Raw genomic sequence first — 26,780 nt, forward strand, 5'->3', positions numbered from 1 at the left:
ACCTCTGCCTACATTAAACCCATCAACCACCAACAGTACCTGCATTTTGACAGCTGTAATTCCTTTCACATCAAAAACTCCCTCCCATACAGCCTGGCTACCTGGGGACGATGTATCTGCAGTGACAAAAACTATCTTGCTCAGTATACTGACAGTCCCATCAAGGCCTTCACGGACAGGCACTATTCCCCAGATCTAGCCTGCAAACAGATCTCCTGTGCCATTTCCCCTCACATCCCCAGCCCTCCCATGACTCCCAAGAGCCATACACAAAGGAGCGTCCTCTTCATCACCCAGTACCAACCTGGGCTGGAACAACTGAATCACATCCTTTGGCAGGGCTTTGATTACCTATCATAGTGCCCTGAAATGAGGGGCAGCGTACCTGAGATACTTCCCACTCCTCCTGAAGTGGTGTTCTGATGTCCACCCAACCTCTACAACATCCTAGTCCATCCCTATGGGATGCCTGGTAGCTTATCTAACAGTACACTTTCAAATGTGCCTGTTCACTACTCAGGGCCTCCCCATGAGGTGTGTAATAGACTGACTGGCTGGTTGGTTGGTTTGGAGTGAAAGGGATTAAACTGTAAGGCCATCAGTCTGTTCATTCATTAAGTGGCAAACTAGGAGAGGTTGTCAAAGGAAGGAGGCAAAAGGTGACCTAATGCAATTATAAAAAGAAAAATAAATAAAAATAAAATAAAAATCCCTCACACACAGAGATAAAAGCCCAGAAAAAAGACAGCACAGACAAGCCATTAAAATATCAGTAAAGACAAGACATTAAAATAGAGAAATGAAAAAAGAACAAAAAGAATAAAATGGTGGGAAGGGTAGAGGCCAGGCTGGGCCACCAAAAGACCCCTGGGTGGTTGAGGGGCAGGAGTGGGGTGCCTCACCAGCCCCTCAGGTGGTCGGGGCCAAAAAGCCTTATCTTACAAGGATTAACACAAACCACATTCGCGGGCAAAAGTGACACCAGGTCAGCCACTTTGGCATTGTCTGCTAGCACCAGAGGTAGCGTGTCAAGAAGATTAAGATGCCGCCTCAAAGTAGCTGTATTAGGACAGTCTATGAGTAAGTGCGACACCATCAGGCAGGCTTCAAATCAGCACTGAGGGGGATCCTCAAGTCAGAGAATGTGACTATGGGTCAGCCAAGTATGGCCAATGTGGAGTTGACAGAGAATGGTGGGCTCCCTGCGATAAGCACGCACGGAAGACTGCCACATGGTCATGGTCTCCTTAAGTGTCCTCAGTTTGTTTGGGGAGATCAGGATGGATCATTCCATGTTCCAGATTCGAGCAATCGATGGCAAACAAACAACTGAAAGTCCAGTTTTGGGAACCTCGTTTTCAGAACCAGCTCATTCATTTCCTGAAACCCCAACATCACTGAGGGTTCAAACAAAGACTGCTGGCTGTCCAGTTTGATGGAGGTCAGAGGCAATATCCTGAACAGCCGTAACCAGTGTTTGAGGAGAATAGCACTGGTCTATAGTCTGAAGTCACTACAGATTAGGATACTCTTGCCAGTGCAAGAACATGGCTAAGGGCTAGCAGTGAGTGGACCATGCATATCTGTATGCAAAGCCTGTTTATCATTGACTGTTGAGCCATCGGTGAATAACACTTCTGAACCTATACATGTCTCAAGGATAGCCAAGAAAAGGCAACGAAGAATGGAGGAGTGAATGGAAACTTATGGACTAAAGAAGACTGAGACAAATCCGACGTTAGGGCATAAGCCATGGGGGCACATGATTTGTTTTCCTGACCAGAGGTGACAGTGTAGGAAGTTGCAGTTCTGAACAGAGACACTGGAGGAGTGGAACAATTGTGAACCCAGTCACTGTTGTGGGAGGCAGACTCCCTTCCAGGGACAAGGACATGAGAGTTGGGGTGTTTAGGGGAGCTATGAACATGTGTAGTGTAATTTAGCAGCTATTGTTGGTGCCTGATAGGTAATGAAGGGACTCAGCTTCAAGCAGTATGTTGTTCACAGGGCTAGTTCAGAAGGATTCCGTCGCAAGTCAGACCCCACAATGATGAATGGGCTGTAGTATCCGCTATGCCGAGGGTGATGCTGAACCATATGCAAGACTCCCATAATCAAGATGAGACAGAATCAGGGCTTGTAGAGCCCGCAAAAAGGTAGAGCAATCTGCACCCAGCTAGTGTTAGCGAGGCAGTGAGGAGTATTGAGGTGTTGCCAGCACTTTCAGTTAAGTTGGTGAAAGTGAGGATCCATGTCAGGCGGAATCTAAGACCAGTCCCAAAAAGTGGTGTGTCTAAACTACAAGAAGTAATTGATCATCTAGGTAAAGCTCTAGGTGCTGGTGGGCAGTACAATGGCAACAGAAGTGCATGACACAAGCCTTGGTGGCTGTTAACCAAGAGCCATGTGTGAGAGCCCATGACTGTGCCTTTTGTATGCCACCCTGTAGATGACACTCAGCAATAGCTGTACTAGAAGAGCAATAATACAAGCAAAAATCATTGGCATATAAGGAGGGCAATATCAAAGACATCACAGCTGCCTTAGACCTTTGATGGTCACCAGAAAGAGGGGGGACGCTCAGTAAGGAGCCCTGCGGGACACCATTCTCTTGCGTATGGAGGACACTGAGTGAAGCATTCACTTGAACCTGCAACATACAGTGCAATAAGAAATTCTTGACGAAAATAGAGACACCACTCATGTAATGTAGTAAGGATGTGGTGATACAATGTCATGTCATGCACCTTCAGTAGGTTAAAAAAATATAGGTACTGATGATGTGCAAGGGCTGTCTGGATGGTGGACTTCAGGTGAACCAGATTATCAGCAGTGGTGCGGCCTTTGCAAAAACTACCCTGAGAAGCATCATTCCCAGGATTTTTGCTTCCACCATTTTGAGGTAGTGGATAAGTGCATGGAGCCATTTGCAGGCAATGAAGTACTCCAATGAAGGGTGCCATCTATGGTGTTGGTGAGCAACAGGGGTGGGTTTTTCACCTCGTCATCTAGCCCTGCATTCCTTTCATGGTGTGGCTAGGGAAGGGAATGCATTGGAATTTTACTTTGTTGTATCATACAAGGCCTTTCCATTTGGAGAGATTTCTGGGGCCGTGTGACCACCAGCGGGAGTAAGTTTGAGTTGTTTGTGTGCGAACTATCCACCATCGTACCATCCACTCTGAATGGGGTCCCTCCCCATGGGTGCCCCCCAGCCACAGCAACAGCAACAGCTGCCTTGCCAGTAATCCGTTGCTGGGAGCCCCTGTGCCCCAGCCATGACAGGCACATACTCCATGGCACACATGGAAAGTGTGCATCACAGGCACCAATAGTGCAATCACTGCATGGTCAGCAGGCTACGACTATGCAGGTACTTGATGATCCCCCCATGACGGAATGGCTACCGTGCTGGATTTTGGTCATATTAAGGCAACAGGAAAGAAGGGTGCTAGGGTGGAAGGGCACACAGGGACAGCATACACCACATGGGTGGGGTGATCTCCCTGTACGACATGCACTTCTGTAAAATCTGGAAAAGATGGCAGGTCAAACGCAAGAATGGGGACCATATACTCGTTAATGGAAGGCAAAGATAGTGCCGAAAGTGTGACTGGAAATCAAGACAAAAATTGTGAACCACCACCTTTTTTTTGTTTTGGTTTTGGGGCGCAAAACCGCTATGGTCATTAGCGCCCGGTCTGTGACTTAGGAAACGGTAATAAACGAAAATGGAAACCAGCAGCAAAGGGAATAAAACTCAAAAAATTGGAGAAACTAAAAGCAGAAGGAAAGCTTAAAAATCCACTACAGAAAGGGGTTGACTGTTCCCAAAAGAGCTTCAAATGACTGATGACGTCTCACTGGCACTAATAAACTCGAGAACGCGATCGGCCGAGCGAGTGTCATCTGCTAAAATGGACGATATATCAGGCGACAGCTGTAGACGGGTGCATAACGGAGTAAAATAGGGGCACTCAATTAAAAGGTGTCTTACCGTCCATAGCTGAGAGCAGTGAGGACAGAGTGGGGGAGGATCGCCGCTTAAAAGATGTTGATAGCTAAAAAGACAGTGCCCTATCCGGAGTCTAGTTAAAATTACCTCCTCCCGACGACGCGTTCGGGAGGAAGAGGTCCAAGCACAGGGAAGAGCTTTCATGTCCCGCAATTTATTATTGGGAAGTGTCGACCAATGTGCGTGCCATAAAAGAACAACACGACGCCATAAAACATTCCGTACATTGGCAAAGGGAATCAATCAAATAGCTGGCCGAAGAAGAGAGACTGCAGCCTCGGCCACTATATCGGCCGCCTCATTTCCACAGACACCAACGTGTCCTGGGAGCTAGAGGAACGCCACCGAGATGCCCCCCAAGTGGAGCAAGCGCAGGCAGTCCTGAATCTGGTGGACCAGAGGGTGGACAGGGTAGAGAGCTTGGAGACTGAGGAGAGAGCTGAGAGAATCTGAGCAGATAAGATACTGTATCCGCTGATGGCGGCGGATGTATTGGACAGCCTGGAGAACAGCGTAAAGCTCCACAGTATAAACCGAACACTGGTCGGGAAGCCGAAATCGATTTGGGGTGTCGCCAACAATATAGGCACTCCCTACACCTAACGATGTTTTTGAGCCATCAGTGTAAATAAATGTGGCTTCCTTCATCTGTGCACACAGAGCAGCAAATGCCCGACAATAAACCAGTGAAGGGGTACCATCCTTGGGAAATCGACAAAGGTCACGGAGCAGGCAGATCCGTGGACGGAGACAAGGCGGTGCTGTACCCCAAGTTGTCAAGAAGGTTTTAGGAAAGTGGAAGGAAAGAGAACGGAGCAGTTGACGGAAGCGGACTCCCGGTGGTAGTAGGGAGGAAGGGCAGCCTGCATACCCTACATCCAAGGAGGCGTCAAAAAAAATGTCATGGGCCAGATTAGCAGGCATGGAAGACAGATGGCTAGCATAACGACTCAGAAGGACTGCTCGCTGACTGGACAGCGGAGGTTCAGCAGTCTCAGCATAAAGGCTTTCCACAGGGCTGGTGTAAAAAGCTCCAGACATTAAACGTAACCCACGGTGGTGGATAGAGTCGAGACGCCGAAGAATAGACGGCCGAGCAGAGGAGTAAACTATGCTTCCATAGTCTAAATTCGAGTGCAGTAAGGCGCGATAGAGGCGGAGAAGGACCACTCGGTCCGCTCCCCAGGAGGTCGAGGACACGGAGTGTGTTGAGGGATCGCAGACAGTGAGCCAAAAGATAGGAAACGTGAGAGGGCCAGCACAGTTTTCTGTCAAACATAAGACCCAAGAATATAGCAACGTCCGAAAACAGAAGGTTGACAGGTCCTAGATGTAAGGAGGGTGGAAGAAACTCCTTACGACGCCAAAAATTAACACAAACGGTCTTACTGGGAGAAAAGCGGAAGCCGGTTTCGATGCTCCATGAGTGGAGGCGATTGAGACATCCTTGAAGACGGCATTCGAGGAGGCTGGTCTGTTGAAAGCTGTAGTAGATCGCAAAATCGTCCACAAAGAGGGAGCCTGAGATATCAAAAAGGAGACACAAAAAATATTGCTACTGTTTGGCGTTTCCGGAGAAAATTGTTCAAGGTATATGTGGAGAGAGCAACAAGATGGTCAACTGCAGAACGATGTTTTCAGAAACCATATTGGGCAGGTGTTAAAAGACTACAGCCACCAAGCTAAATGGCAACTCACCATACGTTCCAATACCTTACATACACTACTCATGAGAGAAATGGGGCGATAGCTAGAGGGGAGATGTTTGTCCTTGCCAGGTTTCGGAACAGGAACGACGATAGCTTCCCGCCATCGTCTGGGAAAAGTACTGTTGATCCAAATTCGGTTATATAGACGAAGGAGGTAATGCAGACTACGGGTTGATAAATGCAGCAACATTTGGGTGTGCATACCATCTGGTCCTAGGGTGGAAGAGTGAGAAGAAGAGAGTGCATGTTGGAGCTCGCATATCCACTGCACGTTTCTTCGGGAGAAATGCTGGCGGATAATTTGAAGAGCTCTAAATCTCAGCAAAGTGTTGACCCAAAGAGTTAGAAATGGCGACGGGGTCCACTAACGTATCATGCGCGACAGTGAGCCCAGAGACCAGGGAGAAACTAGGCGCGCCACATAAACATCGAATCCGACTCCAAACTTCCGAGGAGGGAGTGAAGGTGTTAAATAAGCTAGTAAAGAATTTCCAGCTTGCCTTCTTGATATCGCGGATGACGCAACGGCATCGCGCAATGAACTGCTTATAGCAGAAATTTTTTATTTTTTTGGTCATCAGTCTACTGACTGGTTTGATGCGGCCCGCCACAAATTCCTTTCCCGTGTTAACCTCATCATCTCAGAGTAGCACTTGCAACCTTCGTCCTCAATTATTTGCTTGACGTATTCCAATCTCTGTCTTCCTGTACAGTTTTTGCCCTCTACAGCTCCCTCTAGTACCATGGAAATCATTCCCTCATGTCTTAGCAGATGTCCTATCATCCTGTCCCTTCTCCTTAACAGTGTTTTCCACATATTTCTTTCCTCTTCGATTCTGTGTAGAACCTCCTCATTCCTTACCTTAGCAGTCCACCTAATTTGCAATATTCGTCTATAGCATCACATCTCAAATGCTTAGATTCTCTTCTGTTCCGGTTTTCCCACAGTCCATGTTTCACTACCTTACAATGCTGTACTCCAGACGTACATCCTCAGAAATTTCTTTCACAAATTAAGGCCAGTATTTGATATTAGTAGACTTCTCTTGGCCAGAAATGCCTTTTTTGCCATAGCGAGTCTGCTTTTGATGTCCTTGCTCCGTCCGTCATTGGTTATTTTACTGCCTAGGTAGCAGAATTCCTTAACTTCATTGACTTCGTGACCATCAATCCTGATGTTAAGTTTCTCGCTGTTCTCATTTCTACTACTTCTCATTACCTTCGTCTTTCTCCGATTTACTCTCAAACCATACTGTGTACTCATTAGACTGTTCATTCCGTTCAGCAGATCATTTAATTCTTCTTCACTTTCACTCAGGATAGCAATGTCATCAGTGAATCATATCATTGATGTCCTTTCACCATGTATTTTAATTCCACTCCTGAACCTTTCTTTTATTTCCATCATTGCTTGCTCGATGTACAGATTGAAGAGTAGGGGCGAAAGGCTACAGCCTTGTCTTACACCCTTGTTAATACGAGCACTTCGTTCTTGATCGTCCACTCTTATTATTCCCTCTTCGTTGTTGTACCTAATGTATATGACCCGTCTCTCCCTATAGCTTACCCCTACTTTTTTCAGAATCTCGAACAGCTTGCACCATTTTATATTGTCGAACGCTTTTTCCAGGTCGACAAATCCTATGAACATGTCTTGATTTTTCTTTAGCCTTGCTTCCATTATTAGCCGTATGTCAGAATTGCCTCTCTCGTACCTTTACTTTTCCTAAAGCCAAACTGATCGTCACCTAGCGCACTCTCAATTTTCTTTTCCATTCTTCTGTATATTATTCTTGTAAGCAGCTTCGATGCATGAGCTGTTAAGCTGACTGTGCGACAATTCTCGCACTTGTCAGCTCTTGCCATCTTCGGAATTGTGTGGATGATGCTTTTCCGAAAGTCAGATGGTATGTCGCCAGACTCATATATTCTACAAACCAATGTGAATAGTCGTTTTGTTGCCATTTCCCATAATGATTTTAGAAATTCTGATGGAATGTTATCTATCCCTTCAGCCTTATTTGACCGCAAGTCCTCCAAACCTCTTTTAAATTCCAATTGTAATACTGGATCCCCTATCTCTTCTAAATCGACTCCTGTTTCTTCTTCTATCACATCAGACAAATCTTCACCCTCATAGAGGCTTTCAATGTATTCTTTCCACCTATCTGCTCTCTCCTCTGCATTTAACAGTGGAATTCCCGTTGCACTCTTAATGTTACCACCGTTGCCTTTAATGTCACCAAAGGTTGTTTTGACTTTCCTGTATGCTGAGACTGTCCTTCCGACAATCATATCTTTTTCGATGTCTTCACATTTTTCCTGCAGCCATTTCGTCTTAACTTCCCTGCACTACTTATTTATTTCATTCCTCAGCGACTTGTATTTCTGTATTCCTGATTTTCCCGGAATATGTTTGTACTTCCTCCTTTCATCAATCAACTGAAGTATTTCTTCTGTTACCCATGGTTTCTTCGCAGCTACCTTCTTTGTACCTATATTTTCCTTCCCAACTTCTGTGATGGCCCTTTTTAGAGATGTCCACTCCTCTTCAACTGTGCTGCCTACTGCGCTATTCCTTATTGCTGTATCTATAGCGTTAGAAAACTTCAAACGTATCTCATCATTCCTTAGAACTTCCATATCCCACTTCTTTGCGTATTGATTCTTCCTGACCAATGTCTTGAACTTCAGCCTACTCTTCATCACTACTATATTGTGATCCAAGTCTATATCTGCTCCTGGGTATGCCTTACAATCCAGTATCTAATTTCGGAATCTCTGTTTGACCATGATGTAATCTAATTGAAATCTTCCCATATCTCCCGGCCTTTTCCAAGTATACCTCCTCCTCTTGTGATTCTTGAACAGGGTATTCGCTATTACTAACTGAAACTTGTTACAGAACTCAAATAGTCTTTCTCCTCTTTCATTCCTTGTTCCAAGCCCATATTCTCCTGTAACCTTTTCTTCTACTCCTTCCCCTACAACTGCATTCCAGTCGCCCATGACTATTAGATTTTCGTCCCCCTTTACATCCTGCATTACCTTTTAATATCCTCATACACTTTCTCTATCTGTTCATCTTCAGCTTGGAACGTCGGCATGTATACCTGAACTATCGTTGTCGGTGTTGGTCTGCTGTCGATTCTGATTAGAACCACCCCTATCACTGAACTGTTCACAGTAACACACCCTCTGCCCTACCTTCCTGTTCATACCGAATCCTACACCTTTTATACCATTTTCTGTTGCTGTTGATATTACCCGATACTCATCTGACCAGAAATCCTTGTCTTCCTTCCACTTCTCTTCACTGACCCCTACTATATCTAGATTGAGCCTTTGCATTCCCCTTTTCAGATTTTCTAGTTTCCCTACCACATTCAAGCTTCTGACATTCCACACCCCGACTCGTAGAACATTATCCTTTCGTTGATTATTCAGTCTTTTTCTCATGGTAACCTCCCCCTTGGCAGTCCCCTCCCGGAGATCCGAATGGGGGACTATTCCGGAATCTTTTGCCAATGGAGAGATAGATCATCACGACACTTCTTCAATTACAGGCCACATGTCCTGTGGATACACGTTACGTGTCTTTAATGCAGTGGTTTCCATTGCCTTCTGCATCCTCATGTCGTTGATCATTGCTGATTCTTCCACCTTTAGGGGCAATTTCCCACCCCTAGGACAAGAGAGTGCCCTGAACCTCTATCCGCTCCTCCGCCCTCTTTGACAAGGCCGTTGGCAGAATGAGGCTGACTTCTTATGCTGTAAGTCTTCGGCTGCCAATGCTGATTATTTATCAAAATTTAGGCAGTGGCGGGGATCGAACCCGGGACCGAAGACGTTTTGATTATGAATGAAAGACGCTACCCCTAGACCACAGGTACGTCTAGCGGATACAGTTGGCCAAAGTAGGATGGTGGCAGAAAACGCGAAGAGCACGTCGCCGCTCACGTATTGTGTCATGGCACGCCTCGTTCCATCAAGGAACTGGGGGGCGCCAGGGCAATTCAGAGGTTTGTGGTATTGAACGTTCCGCAGCTGTAAGAATAACATCTGTAATAGGTGTGACCTGATGGTCGACGCTAGGAAAGTGACTGTCATCGAATGTCGCTAGAGATGAAAAAAGTGTCCAATCGGCTTGGGCAAACTTCCAGCTTCATGGGTGCATACATGGCAGTTGAGGCTGCCGTCTCTAAGGACACATGGAAAGTGGTTATTCGAGTGTGTATCATCAAGGGCGAACCATTCAAAGCGCTGGGCTAGCGGAACAGTACTGACCGAAAGGTCCAAATGAGAGAAATTTGTCGTGGAGGCAGAGAAAAATGTAGGGTCCCCAGTGTTGAGGCAAACTAGATCCGCTTGGTGGAAGATGTCTAGCAATAGTGAGCCATGCGGACAAGGATGGGGAGGTCCCCGAAGCGGGTGGTGGGCATTGAAGTCCCCAACCAGCAAATAGGGGGGGTGGAAGCTGACCAAGAAGATGGAGATCAGCTCGTGCCATTGGTGTGGACGATGGAATGTATACAGTAAAAAGAGAAACGGTGTACCCAGAAAGGGAAAGACGAAGAGCGACGACTTGGAAGGAAGTGTTTAAGGGGATTGGGTGATAATGGACAGTATCATGGAGAAGAATCATCAGTCCTCCATGTGCTGGAGTTCCTTTAACAGAGGGGAGATCAAATCGGTCGGACTGAAAATGGGGGAGAACAAAGCAGTCATGGGGACGCAGTTTTGTTTTCTGAAGACAGAAAATGACCAGTGAGTAGGATCGTAAGAGGATCGACAATTCATCCCGATTGGCTCGAATGCCGCGGATATTCCAGTGGATAATGGACATAGTGTGCACAGAAAATGGAGGAATGTAACCAAGGTTGCCGTCAACTCAACGATTGCTCAGAGCTTGCGACGAATAGCATGGAGTGGCATTCAGCCGAAGGCAGAAGATCCTGGTCCATAGGTTGTTCAGGAGCAGCTCCTGCCACCAGCGATAGGACGGTTGATCAGCCGCCAGTAGTGCGCCGAGTATGCTCTTTTTTTGAAGTCTTGGTGTCTAACTTTTGGGCTCAAGATTTAGCAGAGCCCGATGAAGGGTGAGCCATAGAGTGAGCAGGCAAAAGTGGGGAGGTTGAACAGGCGATCTTTGTGCTGGCCGATCTGACGACTGTGGCACTAAAGGTGAGATCACAAGTCTGCGTGGCTGCCTCCTTTATTGGCTGAGGAGAGGCAAGGACAGTGCTGTATTTTCCTGTCTGAGGCACAGTGGACTTTTGACTGGCGAATAATTTTCGAGCAGCAAAGGTCAACACCTTTTCCTTCACTCTGATTTCCTGAATGAGCTTTTCGTCTTTAAACATGGGGCAATCTCGAGAGGAAGCAGTGTGTCACCCATACAGTTGATGCAACAACGGGATGGAGGTGGACAAGCACCCTCATGGGCATCCTTGCCACATGTAACACATTTGGCCGGGTTGGAACAGGACTGGCTGGTGTGATTGAACTGCTGACATTGATAGCAACACTTAGGGTTTGGGATGTAAGGGCTAACGGAAATTCTCATAGCCTGCTTTGATTTTCGATGGGAGTTGAACTTTGTCAAATGTCAAGAAGACAGTACAGGTGGGAATGATGTTCGTGCCAACCCTTTTCATGACTCTATGAACAGTCGTTACACCCTGGTCAGACAGGTAGTGTCGAATTTCCTCGTCGGACAATCCGTCGAGGGAGCGTGTATAAATGACGCCACGTGATGAATTTAAAGTGCGGTGCGGTTCCACCCGGACAGAGAAGGTGTGTAGCAATGAAGAATGCAGCAATTTTTGTGCTTGGAGGGCACTGATTGTTTCTAACAACAAGGTGCCATTTCGTAATCTGCAACAAAAGTTTACAGGACCTGCAATTGCATCGACACCTTTCTGAATAATGAAAGGGTTGATTGTGGAGAAGTTGTGACCTTTGTCGGACCGAGAAACAACAAGGAACTGTCGCAACGACGGAAGGACCGTCTGTGGCTGAGACTCATTGAACTTACGCTTGTGAGCAGACATAGTAGAAGAAGAGGAAACCATTGCGAAAGTATCCCCTATTATTACCAGCGTTTCCGATGGCACGCTCCTCACTTGAGGGGGCCCCCTCTGAGGGCACTCCCACATTGTTCACACCTCCCAAGAAACGGATGGAGGGACCAATCGGCACTTTCGGAAGGTATCAGCTTGGGTAAACACCCCTCCCTGGGCCTGGCCGTTACCAAGGGGTAGGTACGTGTCCTACCTGTCTACCCGGGGCGGGGAATTACGCGTTACCCCATCACCGGCTACGCATGGAAACGCGTGGGTCAGCCTTCAGACACACACAAGGAGGAAAAAAGAGAAAGGGAAAAAACAAAGGGAAAGGAAGGAAGAGAGATCTCAAACGCCGCAGTGGAGAAAGGGGCAAAGAGAAGAGGTAAGGAAAAAACAAGAAATGAGGAAAAGAGAAGAGGCAAGGGAAAGAGAAGAGGCAAGGAAAAGAGAAGAGGCAAGGAAAAGAGAAGAGGCAAGGAAAAGAGAAGAGGCAAGGAAAAGAGAAGAGGCAAGGAAAAGAGAAGAGGCAAGGAAAAGAGAAGAGGCAAGGAAAAGAGAAGAGGCAAGGAAAAGAGAAGAGGCAAGGAAAAGAGAAGAGGCAAGGAAAAGAGAAGAGGCAAGGAAAAGAGAAGAGGCAAGGAAAAGAGAAGAGGCAAGGAAAAGAGAAGAGGCAAGGAAAAGAGAAGAGGCAAGGAAAAGAGAAGAGGCAAGGAAAAGAGAAGAGGCAAGGAAAAGAGAAGAGGCAAGGAAAAGAGAAGAGGCAAGGAAAAGAGAAGAGGCAAGGAAAAGAGAAGAGGCAAGGAAAAGAGAAGAGGCAAGGAAAAGAGAAGAGGCAAGGAAAAGAGAAGAGGCAAGGAAAAGAGAAGAGGCAAGGAAAAGAGAAGAGGCAAGGAAAAGAGAAGAGGCAAGGAAAAGAGAAGAGGCAAGGAAAAGAGAAGAGGCAAGGAAAAGAGAAGAGGCAAGGAAAAGAGAAGAGGCAAGGAAAAGAGAAGAGGCAAGGGAAAGAGAAGAGGCAAGGAAAAGAGAAGAGGCAAGGAAAAGAGAAGAGGCAAGGAAAAGAGAAGAGGCAAGGAAAAGAGAAGAGGCAAGGAAAAGAGAAGAGGCAAGGAAAAGAGAAGAGGCAAGGAAAAGAGAAGAGGCAAGGAAAAGACAAGAGGCAAGGAAAAGAGAAGAGGCAAGGAAAAGAGAAGAGGCAAGGAAAAGAGAAGAGGCAAGGAAAAGAGAAGAGGCAAGGAAAAGAGAAGAGGCAAGGAAAAGAGAAGAGGCAAGGAAAAGAGAAGAGGCAAGGAAAGGAGAAGAGGCAAGGAAAAGAGAAGAGGCAAGGAAAGGAGAAGAGGTAAGGAAAGGAGAAGAGGTAAGGAAAGGAGAAGAGGTAAGGAAAGGAGAAGAGGTAAGGAAAGGAGAAGAGGTAAGGAAAGGAGAAGAGGTAAGGAAAGGAGAAGAGGTAAGGAAAGGAGAAGAGGTAAGGAAAGGAGAAGAGGTAAGGAAAGGAGAAGAGGTAAGGAAAAGAGAAGAGGTAAGGAAAAGAGAAGAGGTAAGGAAAAGAGAAGAGGTAAGGAAAAGAGAAGAGGTAAGGAAAAGAGAAGAGGTAAGGAAAAGAGAAGAGGTAAGGAAAAGAGAAGAGGTAAGGAAAAGAGAAGGACGAAGGAAGGACGAAGACTTACAAGTGGAGAAAGCAAAGAATTTGTTACAGTTTTGAGCGTCCGTCTCCGGACGTAGGCACAAAACATACTCCCAGAGGGGAAGAAAGCTCGGGGTCCCGTGCTCACTACGCATGTACCCACAAAAGAGTTGTGGACCCCCTGGGGGGGACCCACGTCCTGCCAGGGTCTGTGCCAAAATGACAATCCAATGGAAAGTCAGAGGTAATAGATAGTTGAAGTGTAGAATGAGATTTTCACTCTGCAGCGGAGTGTGCGCTGATATGAAACTTCCTGGCAGATTAAAACTGTGTGCCCGACCGAGACTCGAACTTGGGACTTTTGCGTTTCGCAGGCAAGTGCTCTACCGTCTGAGCTACCGAAGCACGACTCACGCCCGGTCCTCACAGCTTTATTTCCACCAGTATCTCGTCCCCTACCTACCAAACTTTACAGAAGCTCTTCTGCGAACATTGCAGAACTAGCACTCCTGAAAGAAAGGATACTGCGGAGACATGGCCTGGGGGATGTTTCCAGAATGAGATTTTCACTCTGCACCGGAGAGACTCGGGTCACCATACCAGCCGGGCATGAATCACATGTTCCATCACCTTGCAAATACAGCTGGTGAGAGAGTTGGGGTGATAGCTAGAAGGAAGGTATTTGTCCTTACCAGACGTAGGTATGAGTATGACTGTGGCTTCATGCCAGCGTCTGGGAAACCTGCCCTCTGCCCAGACGCGGCTGTACGTGTTAAGCAGAAAGCACTTGTTCGCAAGAGAAATGTGCTGCAACATCTGAATGTGGACAGCATCTGGCCCTGGGGCAGAGGATTGGGATGAACTGAAAGCATGATCTAGCTCCATCATAGTAAAGGCAGCATTGTAGCACTCACGATTCTGAAAAGAGAAGGGTATTGTCCGAGCCTCTTCTGCTCGTTTTCGGTGGAAGAAGGCAAGGTGATAGTGGGAAGAGCTCAAAATTTCTGCAAAATAGTGGTCCAAGGTGTTGGAGATAGTAACAGGATACACTATGACATTATCTGCTATCCTCAAGATGAAAATTGGGAAATGGACCTTGGTCCCAGAGAGCCGTCAGAGGTTGACAGAAGAGAGAATGAAGCTATTAAAAGAACCAATAAAGGAAAAATAACTAGCTTTTTTTGCTATCTTGAAGAACATGACAACACTGTGCACGCAACTGTTTATAACAAATGCATTTACCATCGTAGGATGATGGTTAAAAACATGGAGAGCATATCACCCCACATAACTTGTGTTATGGCACACCTCAGTTCACCAAGGGACCAGGAAAATACGTGGCAAAGAAGAAGTGCAAGGAATGGAACATTCTGCGGCGGGAAGGATAATGTTTGTAAGTTATCCTACATGGTCATCACAACTGGTGAAATGATGTCCGTTGAAAGCTGCCAGGGAAGAGTAAAGCCTCTAGTCGGCCTTAGAAAGCTGCCATTTGGGTGTGCATATAAATGGTGTAGGAGTCAGCAAATGGATAGCACATGGGACATAGTAGCTCGTGTATGTGTCAGAGAGAGCAGACCACTCGAGATGAGGTCCAAAGGGAAACAGGAATGCATGGAGTCTGAAAGGAATGTGAGTGCTCCCGTGTTAAGGTGGATAAGGTTAAGTTGATTGAGAATGTCTGCCAAGAGGGCACATCTTTTAACAGGTTCTCAGAGAACCCCAAAGAGGGCGGCGGGCATTAAAGTCACCAAGCAGCAGTAACGGGCGAGGGAGTTGCCCAATAAACTGGAGAAAGTCTGTCCTGATGCTACTGAATAACAGATAGATGTAAATGGTATAAAGAGAATAGGTCAAGTGTGGAAGGAAAATGTGGATTGCAACAGCTTGAAGCCAAGAAGTCGGGGAGAGGGGTCGACTATGAATGTCATCCGATCAGCAGCATGACTATCACCAGATGTAATGTCATCCTTGGGGGGGCGGGGGGTCCAAAGTGGTTGTGAGGACAAGGATGCAATTTTGTTTCCTGGAGGCAGGGAACACAAGCAGACGCTGTGATTCCAAGAGCAGCTGTAAGTCATCTTTGTTAGATCAATGCCCGTGAACATTCCATTGGAGAAGAGCCATGATGAGGAAAGGGGAGAGGGGAAAAAGTGAAGGGGTGTAACCTCAACAGCTGCCAAGTGCCAGCCTTTGAAGACTTGTTGCTACAGGGCACGGAGGCATGAGGATCCTGCTCCATGAGGTCTAGAGGCATTGGCATTCTCCTTCTGTTGGTCTCCAGAGTCCAGGGCAGAAAAATGATTGGAAGTGCGCACTGGTGACACGGGGTCAGCTGGACGAGGGTATCACATGGCGACATTGTCAAAGAGAATTTCCGAGTCAGTGAAGGAGAAGACTGTTAGCCTTTGTTTGATTTCTTGGAGCCTTTCTGGTTGCAAGAGGAATACTCAGATGTTTGGTGGCTGGAGGGATGTAAGAAGTCTTCATGGGAGTATTCCTTCTGTCCAATCCAGTCTGCTGGTTGTGTAACAGGTGACTTTGCCCCATGAGGTGAAAGTCTGGTGGCTTGTTGCACAGCTGGAGGAGGAGACGGGGATGCCACCGTGACACTGGCTGATTTTCACAACTAGAACACAGTGTTTCCAATTAGTGAGCGACCGGATAAGGCACTTTTTCCTTTACCCAGATCTCCTGGGCTGCCCACTCATGGAGGTACATGGGAAAATCTCAGGAGGAGGTGGCATGGTCACCACTGCAGTTGAGGAGGTGGACAGTTTCCCTCCTGAGCACCCCTACTATGTGTTATATATTTGGCTGAGTGTCAACAGGAAATTCAAGTGTGGTTGTGATGATGACACTGGTAGCAGGGCACCAGACTCAGAATGTACAGTTGCACTGTGATAACTTCATAGCCTGATTTGATTGTGGACGGTAGAACCACTATCAAAAGTGAGGAAAAAAGTGTGGGTGATGGATGGCAGTGACACCCTGATCAGAGAGGTACGTTTGGATTTCTGCCTCAGTCAGACCATCGAGCAACCTAGTGTAAATAACACCATGGGAAGAATTCAGCATTCAGTGGGCCTCAACACGAACAGGACAGCCATGGAGGAGCGAAGGTGGAAGTAGTGCCTGAGAATTAGAAGTAGTCTCCAAAATCGAGGTCCCATTGTGTAAATGAGAGTAGGATTTCACAGGGCCAACACTTGCATCAACACTTTTCTGAATAATATATGGATTTACCGTAGAAAAGGACTGATTGTCTTCAGTATGTGAAACCATGAGGAACCTTGGTGCAGCTGGGAGGGTCCTTGAATCGTTAGCCTCATTTCGTTTACATTTAGCAGACATTAACTGAGAAAAAGACGATTAGCTCACTGCGAGAAAATCCCCCATGATTGCCAGCATCTCTGATGGCCCGCTCCTTCCAACTGGAGGCCCTCTCAGAGAGAGGTGCACCCCGCTTAGGTGATTATTCACACCAAATGTCACACTTGCCCAATATCTGACAGAGGGACCAATCAGCAATTTGGAAAGGCAGCAGCTCAAGCAATCACCCCTCCTCAGGCCTGGCCTGTACAAGGGGGGACGTGTGAATCCTACCTGTTGACCTGGGGCTGGAAATTATGGGTTAACCAGTCACTTGTTACACATCAGACGCATGGGCTGGCCTTCAGGAACGCACAAGGAGGAATAAGAAACAGAGGAACCCAACTGTCGAGATGGAGGAAGCATAGAATAAGGGGAATGAAAGAAGGAAAAAGGAACAATAAACAGTGGAGACACTGTTCTGATATTGCCTACTGAAAATACATAACACATATCCAAAAACATCCTAGACATGTTCCCCAAGGGGGGAAAAAAGAATAGCAAGCAGATAGTCATGCAGCACTGAAGGGAAAAGATGTTGGAAAGGCTGGGGCCCATGGTAGCCAAGCACGATCCCATCAAAGAGCAGCGAGCCCCCCAGAGGGTATGAAGCTTCTATTTAACAGGATAACTGATAATTTCTTAAGACCGAAACTGTAAAATCGTGCAACAAATGAAGAAAAAAATGGCATCTGCATTACATCAGTTATATAACTGATACCGCTGTGGACCTGATCTCGGCAGATGATAGAAAATCAGAACATTAACTTAGTTGGGAAAGACTGAAGTAAGTGTTCATGGCTAGATTAAGGAACCATCTCAGCAATCACCTGCAGTGATTTAGGGAAATGCCAAAGAATACTAAATGTGGAGGGCCAAACAGGAATTAGGACCATGCACTACTTGAAAGCGAGGTGTTCAAAGTATTGGCTGACAAACCAACTTAGTTGGTATATAATGACTAAATGTTTATTACTGCACTAAAACCTCAACCTAGAATGTATTTAGTACTTGTATATTTCACTGAGATATGTGACTAAATTTTTAACAAAGAATTGTTTTCTAAAATGATTTCATGTAGTTTCATCCCAACTTCTGAATATTTGTACAGGAACACGGACGAATACATAGTTTCATTGAAAAGATAGCTAAACCAGAAGAAAAAAACAAAGTTCCAAATTATTAGCACAAACAAATGCAGTGGAAAATACATACGTGTGATGATGTCCAAATGCATGTCCTGGCTTTACTCGATAACCCTTCACATTATCTGGGATGTTCTTGCACTTTTTGAAATCATCACCATCATCTTCATAAAGAATGAGTAACGGTTTTTTCCTGTAAAAAAAAAAAAAAAAAAAAAACAAACTATTAATGATAATTTTAAGTCCAACTGACAACATTCGTGCTATAAGATCGATACAAGAATAAAATAAAAATCCATTCGCCTGTAGAATAATTTTTTTCACAATCATCAATTCTATAGGGGGCAGTCAAGTGAAAACAACACAGATGCAAAACAAAGTAAGTAAATAGTTTATTATTTCAAAAGTAATCACCATAATTCTAGTACTTTTATCCCACTGAGAGACAAGATGACCAACGGTTTCCTGAAAAAAAAAAATGTTTGTGGTTGGCTATGGATCACAACTGTACGCAGGTGCGCATCTCTTTGACCAAAATAAATTGATAGCCACAAATGTCTTTCTTCAGGATTACAAAAATATGGGAAATGTGTGGGTAGAGATCAGGACTGTATGGAGGATGTGTAAGGGTTTCGCAGTTAAACACCTACAGCACAGGGAAAACAATCTCGGTAATTTTCTGCAAATCTGGCTAAAAGGTGAAGGCATTGCACAACCTAGTGGTTTTTAAAGGCAAGTGTTCCCACAGAATGGCCGACATTTCCTAGTGCCCTCTGGGAAACAAACTCCTGAGAGAGTTGCCAGGCAGCGGAACATTACTGAACTACTGTGAGTGTTAAAAGGAAATGGCCAGCCACTGTGCCTACTTTCTGTTGTGAAGGTTGATTGGGTGAAACGGCTGTGTGTAAAAATAATGTGTGTTGCACAGGAAATCACAAAATCGAGAAGTCAGTTAGTTGTTCTGGTGGGGTATAGTAGGTGAATTTGGAGCCCCAAAGGTGGAGGTGGCATGGTAGCGTATATTTTGGAAGTCAGTCGTCAGGAATCAGTAAAGTTGTTCTCTCAGTGTGGAAAGTTACGAAAGCATTTGGAAGTGCAGTCCCAGGTGCAGACATGAGAAACGTCTTAGTCAACTGCCTGTTTTTGAGATCCATATTTTTGTTTAGATAGTGTACACAAACTATTTAGGAACAGGTCACTTGAAAGGGTATGAGGGCGTTGTATAATGACAGAAGTGTACTCGGTGACAGTAATTACAAGAGAATAAACTGTGTTTTGCTTCAATGGAAATTTGAACAGTGAAGTTCTTGTGTATGTCTTAATGCCCTCTAACTTTAGACTGTGATTCTGTGTTGTGTACAGAGGATATGGTAGAAGCAAATTGGTCATGGTCGGATCTGGGAATCTTTTGAGAGTAGTCAGGTTGCTACAGGGCACTGACTGATTAGTGGTACAGAGGAACTGAATGCTTTAACCCCATTTTGCAAGTTAAAGTCAGATGGCAAGCCTGATTTAGCTTATTGGGTATGTGGAACAGTGGATACGAATTATTCAGGTTCACCAAAAACATTTTGGAAGAGCATTTACAGGGCAATATGACATGATTTGTCTCGCGCATCACATGGTGCTAAGATTTCTTGGACTCTGGCCAGGGCTGCAAAGGGACTTTAACAGACACTACAGATGCTCTGAGATGACAGATGAGAAAGAACGTTTCTAACTGTAGTCTTGTGTTCTCTTGTGCTGAGCTGCTAGATTACAATCACCTCAACCTACAAATATGCAAGTACCTAATATTTAAACCACAAGCATTCTGGATTCTGCACATACAAGAGCACTTTGCAGCCCCAGCAGGCAGTAGTTTAAACACCTGAAGATTAATGTGACAGCTCTAGCATTTCAACTTGATTTACATAGCTTTCAAATGGAGAGGATTTTTATTTGTAAGCATTCCCTCTGCATTGTACAAATATGTATAAATCAATTGTGTTTCATGGTGTTTGTTTTGCATGAATGAAGCAGACAAGGGCTGGGAAGTAAGGGTGTTTGTGGACCTAAACAAAGTTTGAGAGTATGCTGGGTTCTGTTGGGTCAGACCATCATTTGCACTCATAGCTACAAATTTATACATATGAATAGCATCAGTCCAATAAGTTGTTGTTATCCAGAGGGTAATACCTGCAGTTTGAAGTATGAAAAAAATAATGAACTAAAGTTACACTTTGAATGATGAACATAGAAGTCCCTTGAATGAGATTTTCACTCTGCAGCGGAGTGTGCGCTCATATGAAACTTCCTGGCAGATTAAAACTGTGTGCCAGACCGAGATTTGAACTCGGGACCTTTGCCTATCGTGGGCAAGTGCTCTACCAACTGAGCTACCCAAGCATGACTCATGCCCAGTCCTCACAGCTTTACTTCTGCCAGTACCTCGTCTCCTACCTTCCAAACTTAACAGAAGCTCTCCTGCGAACCTTGCAGAACTAGCACTCCTGAAAGAAAGGATATTGCGGAGACACGGTTTAGCCACAGCCTGGGGGATGTTTCCAGAATGAGATTTTCACTCTGCAGTGAGTTCGAGCCTCGGTCCAGCACACAGTTTTAATCTATCAGGAAGTTTGATAGAAGTCCCTAGTTGTTACGGTAAAGTATGTCTCTTCCAGAATTTTTATCAGGTGACGATTTTGGGGATTTCTGTGGTGACATACAAAAGTTGCATTGTCTATTGAGAGAGCAAGTTGCATTTCACTGTATGGGTTCGTCCCCTGTGACTTGTTTATGCATACGAATACAAGCCAAGATGACTAATCTAATTTACTGGGTTATGTTTTTCCTTTTCCTAATGCTTCACGGAACCTCTTCATGAAATGGAGGTACAAACATGTATGTTAACCTACATGTAACGTGCTTCTATATTTCACACTTTTTGCTACTATCATGGGACGATGCAGCATATGTGACTGAACACCCAAATGGTACATTCATTAATTTCTTTATCCTTCTGCTGATGATCGTACACATTTAATACAGGTCTTGAAGTGACTTCTTTATAATCTTTAGGAAAATCCATGTGCATATTTAGAAAATTACAAAAAGATAGTATGGCTGGCCAATATTTAGCTACGGGAGACTAAATTCTAACTACAGCTGAAACAAAAACATATAAGTAGAAAAAATTAGCCTAGCTTTTGGAACTTATTGTCAATACACATTTATATTTATGCTGATGAGGGGTATTATTCATCCACCTTCATTGTCAATACTGTGAAGTATAGCATCAACTGGCCACTCAGCGTTGTCATTTCCCAATGTTTAACATCACTGAGTCTTCCTGATACAATGTAAACCTCATACTTATTTCTCTCTTTGTTCAGGTAACAACTATTTTACATTTGCATACATCTTCTCCTCTATAATATACTGCACATTTTGGTGATTCCTAGGAATTTTCACAAATTTTCCTTTTAAAACTGCTGATATCATAAATCATCATGGGGATTGAAGCATAGATATTTTGACTCTATGGAATTTCATACCCTACATCCGAAAAAACAGTTTCAATTGTTTGAGAGTGGAGTGTAGAAGGCCTTTTACTGTTCTTAATATGCAAACTAAAACAACACTGAACTCTGACCATTGTGAAGGCCAAGTTAAACATTATACTTCCATGCTCATTAAATTAGTCTTGGACATTTCTAAGCCACGTGAAAAGGAGCAGTTCCCAGCCTGAATAAACTCCGTGAAAATGGTAACCTGAACTTGTTTTTTTGACCATACCAGTCACTTTCTTTCAGAGTGACCACAGGATCCACTGAAATCCAAAACACAACTGCCTAAATCATTACAGAAACTATACAAAAATTATGGCAGAAAAAATTTATTCTGGATTGTTTTCTTCCAAGTACTCTTTGCACATAAACACATCCAACAGTAGGAAACAAAGATAGAATATTTGGATGCATCATGTCTCCACTGGTCAGCACATCAGATTTTGCAGTCCTTCCAAAGCTCAAGTCTGTTCTCTATAGTCACCTGATTTATAGTAGTAGTTTCACCACCACAAATGTTTGCTTTATGCAGCTCCCATCACAATGTTTTCACTAACACTTTGTCTGGATGGAAATGATGCTCATATTTACTTTTGTGGCACTGGTTTCTTTATTAGAGATAAGATCCCTTTCTAACATCATCCTATCTCTATTAGAGAGGTTAGCTTTTTTTCCCAGTACCATGTTTATCAGACTAAGTACATTGTCATAATATTAGATTTCGAGGCATCTGCTGTCTCTAATAGGTATATGTTGTAAACTGCTACTAGTGTGTGTGAGTTTGATAAAGAGTGCACTGAGTATAGTGTTGGCATGCGTATGCACTCAAATCAACTGCCAACTTTATCATCAGTGTAGACCGGCCACTAGAGGCCACCCATAGGAAGCATGTACATGGTACAGTCTCTGCCACGGCGTCTACTGGTGACACACACCTATATACATGTGAAGCAGTGCTGATTGACTTACTCTAGGTTCTTCCAGTTTTTATCGCTCACATCACTTGTTCTGTGGTGTTACGAGATGCTTATTTCAATTATTGTTCAGAGGTTTATGAATAAAGCCATATTTGTGTTACTTAGATCGGTTTCGTATATTGCTTGGTTGTACACAACTGGCGACGAGTGTGGAACAGTTTCTGCATGTGCAATCTTTTAAGTGTGGTTTCATCAGGTTTATTCATTACTGACTCCATGACACCAGCTCTTATTAAACAGCTTACTTCAGCTATGAACACTATGTTGGCTTCCATTAACAGACAGGGTACTGTTCCACCAATTCATCCACCCACTTTTCCTCCGATGATGATTCAGCTGAGGATCAGGGAGATTATGAGAAAAGATTCAGACAGCATGTTTTGGTTTACAGTGTGACACACTTGAATTTGTGCAAAGCCTTCCTTCTCTCGTGCATTGCACCTAAGGTGTTTCAATTACTGTCAGCTTACCCCTCTACAAGAACTGGCAGCCCTTACATGAGCATTTTATTGTCCATCGCAAATGCATGCATGTCATACAGGTGCGAGATGAATTCTACTGATGATGCAAGAAACTAAGATAGTCGTACAGGGCCTGGGCAGCTGAACTTCACGGCGTCAGCTGTGTGTCAATTTGTTACTGATGCCCATAGTGACTCTTCAGCAGGCTCTATGATGCACAACACAATTATCTGTTTAGCTCTGGACAAGGAAGTGCACCAGAAACGTTTACTCTATGAGATAACCCCCCCCCCCCCCCCCCCAAGATTCTCCCTGTTGGCAGATGTTTTGCAAATAGCATGATCTTCTGAAGTTTCTCTGGAGGATGACCAAATCTCTGGAGGATGACCGAACTAAAGTGTGGGGTCATGTGGCAGTAGTGTCACAAGATCTGTCCACTAGGATGACAGATGGCTTGCACAAGGAAGTGGCAGGGAGGCAGTAAACACGAAGGCCCTGTGCTGAGCAGATCAAGGCGAGCCCAAGCAGCTATAACAGCCACAGTGCCAGCATCAGCATTCTCTATTTCTGTCTTGTCCTTCCTGTTTTGTCCAGCGTGAACATTTGGTGTACTCTAAGCACTGAGCTACTTCTAATGTTTGCCAGAAGAAAGGTCACATCTCCTCCATGTGTTGTTCGCTGAAGGTTTCTCAGGATATGGACATTGACGTAAACTGTGTAACACTACAGCTTGTGACTTCTCCCAAGTTGTTTATCAAGTTAAGTATTATTCATGAAATGCTGCGGCTACAGGTAAACACAGGTGCTGCAGTGGTATTACTGAATGCTCAAACCTACTTGAGTTTAGGCTTGCTGCCATTGACATCAGTCACGAGGAAGCTATTTACAGCATCTGCCTCTTGCATTGGGATGCACTCGTTTCAGGCATTTGGGTTTTGTATCACTGACACTGTTCACCTTGTGTTCGATCAGGTACCATATTCTCAATTGGAAACACTGTGTAAGGAATTTTCAGTAGGTATTGGGGGCGCTACTTATTTTTCTGCTCATATTTCTTTGAAATCCATCTCTCGGTCTCGTATTTGTCATGTGCATCCCATTCCTTTCACCCTGAATGATAAAGTGAAAACAGAACTGGACAGACTTCAGTCTCTAGGTGTGGTGCAACCTGTTATGGCCAGTGAACGGTTGTCTCTGCTGATTGTATTTCGGAAGCCTTCATGGAAACTTCGCCTCTGTGGTGACTTCAGTACTACGGTCAATGTGCAGTTGATCCTGGATATATAATCCCTGACTCCCCAGCAGGAACTGTTGGTGAAAATGTTGGGTGATCATCCTTTTTCTAAAAATGATTTATTTGAAGCATATTTGCAGGTTATTGCGGATGAAGAGTTGGCGAGTTCTGGTTTTGAAAACTCCTTTTGGTCTCTATCAATACTTGTGTTCCTTTCAGTATGCCTAGTGCCCCTGCTATTTTCCAACAATTTTTAGAGCGTCTGACTATGCCTGTCCCGGGTTGCATTAATTATCTGGATGATATTGTCATCATGGGCTCCTCCATGGCCAATCACTTGAAAACTTTGCAATCTGTTTTCTGCCTCACAGTCTGCAGGATTATGTGTGACCTAATAAAATATCAGTTTTTTTCAACCTTCTATTGTTTATTTGGGGTTTGAGGTCTTTTGGGATAGGGCTCGCCCACTGCTAGACCACAACTCCATTGTTATGTCAATACCTTGCCCCTTGTCTACGAAGGAGCTTCAAGCCTTTATAGGGAAAATAGCGAAGGGCGGTCACATCGGCCCACCTGCTGGACACCTTTCTACACAAAATATACCTTTCTGCTGGAGCGCAGATTGTGAATGTGCTTTTCAAATGTCGCAATCCAAACTACCCTTGCCTCCTTGTTACCTCTCCCGACCAGCACATAGTTTTGGCAACTGATGCCTCACAGTATGGCCTCAGCGATGCTAGCGCATCAACATGCTGACGGCTCTGAATGATCTGTTGTTTTGCTCTAAATCTCTCAGTCTGGCCCAGTAGCATTATTCTCAGGTGGAAAAAAAGGCTCTTGCCAAAATCTATGCTTCCAGAAATTGCATCTTTTTTTGTATGGCTCCCAGTTTCAATTATTATGACCATAAACCTTTGGTTTCCTTACTTAACCCTCACACTTTCTTGCCTGACAATACAGTAAACTGCCTACAATGCTGGGCACTGTTCTTGTCTCGGTACAATTACGAAATCAATTTTTGAACCACATCAAAAAAGGCTAATGCAGACACCTTGTCCTGCTTCCCTATGGGTCCTGATCTCAATTTTGATTATGAATAATTGCTTTGCTTCCATCTTGGTATGGAAATGCAGGCCATGGTCGACATTTTCCCAATTATGGGCTTACGCATAGCGACTACTGTTGTCGCCGACCCAGTTCTCTGCTAGGTGATTTGGTTTGCTCAACAGGGCTGGCCAAGTAAACCACAGGGTCAAGGTTTGGCCCCCTGCACAGCTATTTTTTTACTTACAGCATTACCTCTCTGATTTTTGATGGTGTTTCGCTCCTGTCCACAAAAGACCTCTGCCAGAACAGTCCATCCTGCCATGTTAGGCGCGAGATTCTCCACCTTCTCCACCAGGGTCATTGGGGAGTTTCGTGCACTGAACTGTTAATTAGGAGACATTTTGGCTAGAGATTGATGGCAAAATCGTCCGTTTTCTTGTGGCTTGTGAGCAGTGTGCCCAACAACAAGTATCTCCCAGAGATCTCTTGTCCTCCTGGCACTCTCCACGCCAGCCATCGAAATGCATTCATGTAGACTTTGCAGGTCCCTTCTTGAATTCATCCTGGCTCTTGTTGTGGATGCATTTTCCCGGTTGCCTTACATTCTCTGATGCGCATTGATGTCACCAGATGTCACAATTCATACACTTTTGATGTTTTTTTTTCTGTTGAGGGGCTGACTTGTACTTTATTAGTTTCTAATAATGGGCCCCAGTTCATTTCTCACACCTTTCAATTATTTTATTACCATGACGACATTCGTCATATTATGGCTTTGCCATTCCACCCTCAATCAAATGGTGAGACTAGTGCTTACATTCAAGTCCCAAATGAAAAAGTTTGTTGTGGATCCTTCACCATACTGTGCCCTTCTCCGTTTTCGGACAACCTCTCGCTTCACGCCTACGGGGGAAGGGAGCCCAGCCCAGTTGCTTCACAGCTGGCTGCCACGTGGGCTGCTCCTCCTCCTGTGGCCTGTGCCGTACCTGCGTGGTCAGATTCATCTAGCTGCTTCTTGCTAGCATCGCCAGTGGGGGCAGAGTTTGGTTGCCAGCCGAGGTGGATACCGGCCAGTGTTGTACACTGGCTGGGATGGCATCTTCGTGATGTCTGTATCATCACATGCTGTGGAGGTGCTCCTGTCCCATTGGCTCCAGCCTCATGTGCAGCGCCTTGGGGTTCCAGCTTCCCAACACTGGACACCAGTCCATCTCCAGCCTCAGGTCTGTTGCCGCAGTCTGCTGTTCTAGTTGGGCCACCTCCACCGGTCCCCTCATCATCATCGCGTCAGCTGTCATCCCCAGTGCGTCCAACCCCGTCTCCTCCGCATCATTTGGGACCTGCCAACTCATGGTGACGCAGAGATGGCGATGGCATCCCAGTGCTGTTGTCAGGCGTCACGTGGGCCCACTGACCTTCGGCGTGCCTGTGACCCTCTGTGTTCCATCGCGCGGGTGCCCATTTCGCATGAGGGAGCTGTTTCCTGCTACTAATGTGTGTGTGTGTGTGTGTGTGTGTGTGTGTGTGTGTGTGAGAGAGAGAGAGAGAGAGAGAGAGAGAGAGAGAGAGAGAGAGAGCCAACT

General features: G+C 45.2%; 1 protein-coding gene across 1 annotated transcript in view; it reads right to left on the reverse strand.

Annotated features, from left to right (window-relative positions):
- Nucleotides 1-26,780, reverse strand: part of LOC126356068 (probable tyrosyl-DNA phosphodiesterase) — a 141,230-nt gene that overhangs the window by 74,658 nt on the left and 39,792 nt on the right. The window contains exon 5 of the mRNA XM_050006767.1: nt 18,001-18,123. Within this exon, the coding sequence (XP_049862724.1) occupies nt 18,001-18,123 (123 nt within the window). The remainder of the gene's footprint in view (nt 1-18,000; nt 18,124-26,780) is intronic.

Source organism: Schistocerca gregaria, chromosome 3, assembly GCF_023897955.1.
Source record: "Schistocerca gregaria isolate iqSchGreg1 chromosome 3, iqSchGreg1.2, whole genome shotgun sequence".
NCBI lineage: Eukaryota > Metazoa > Arthropoda > Insecta > Orthoptera > Acrididae > Schistocerca > Schistocerca gregaria.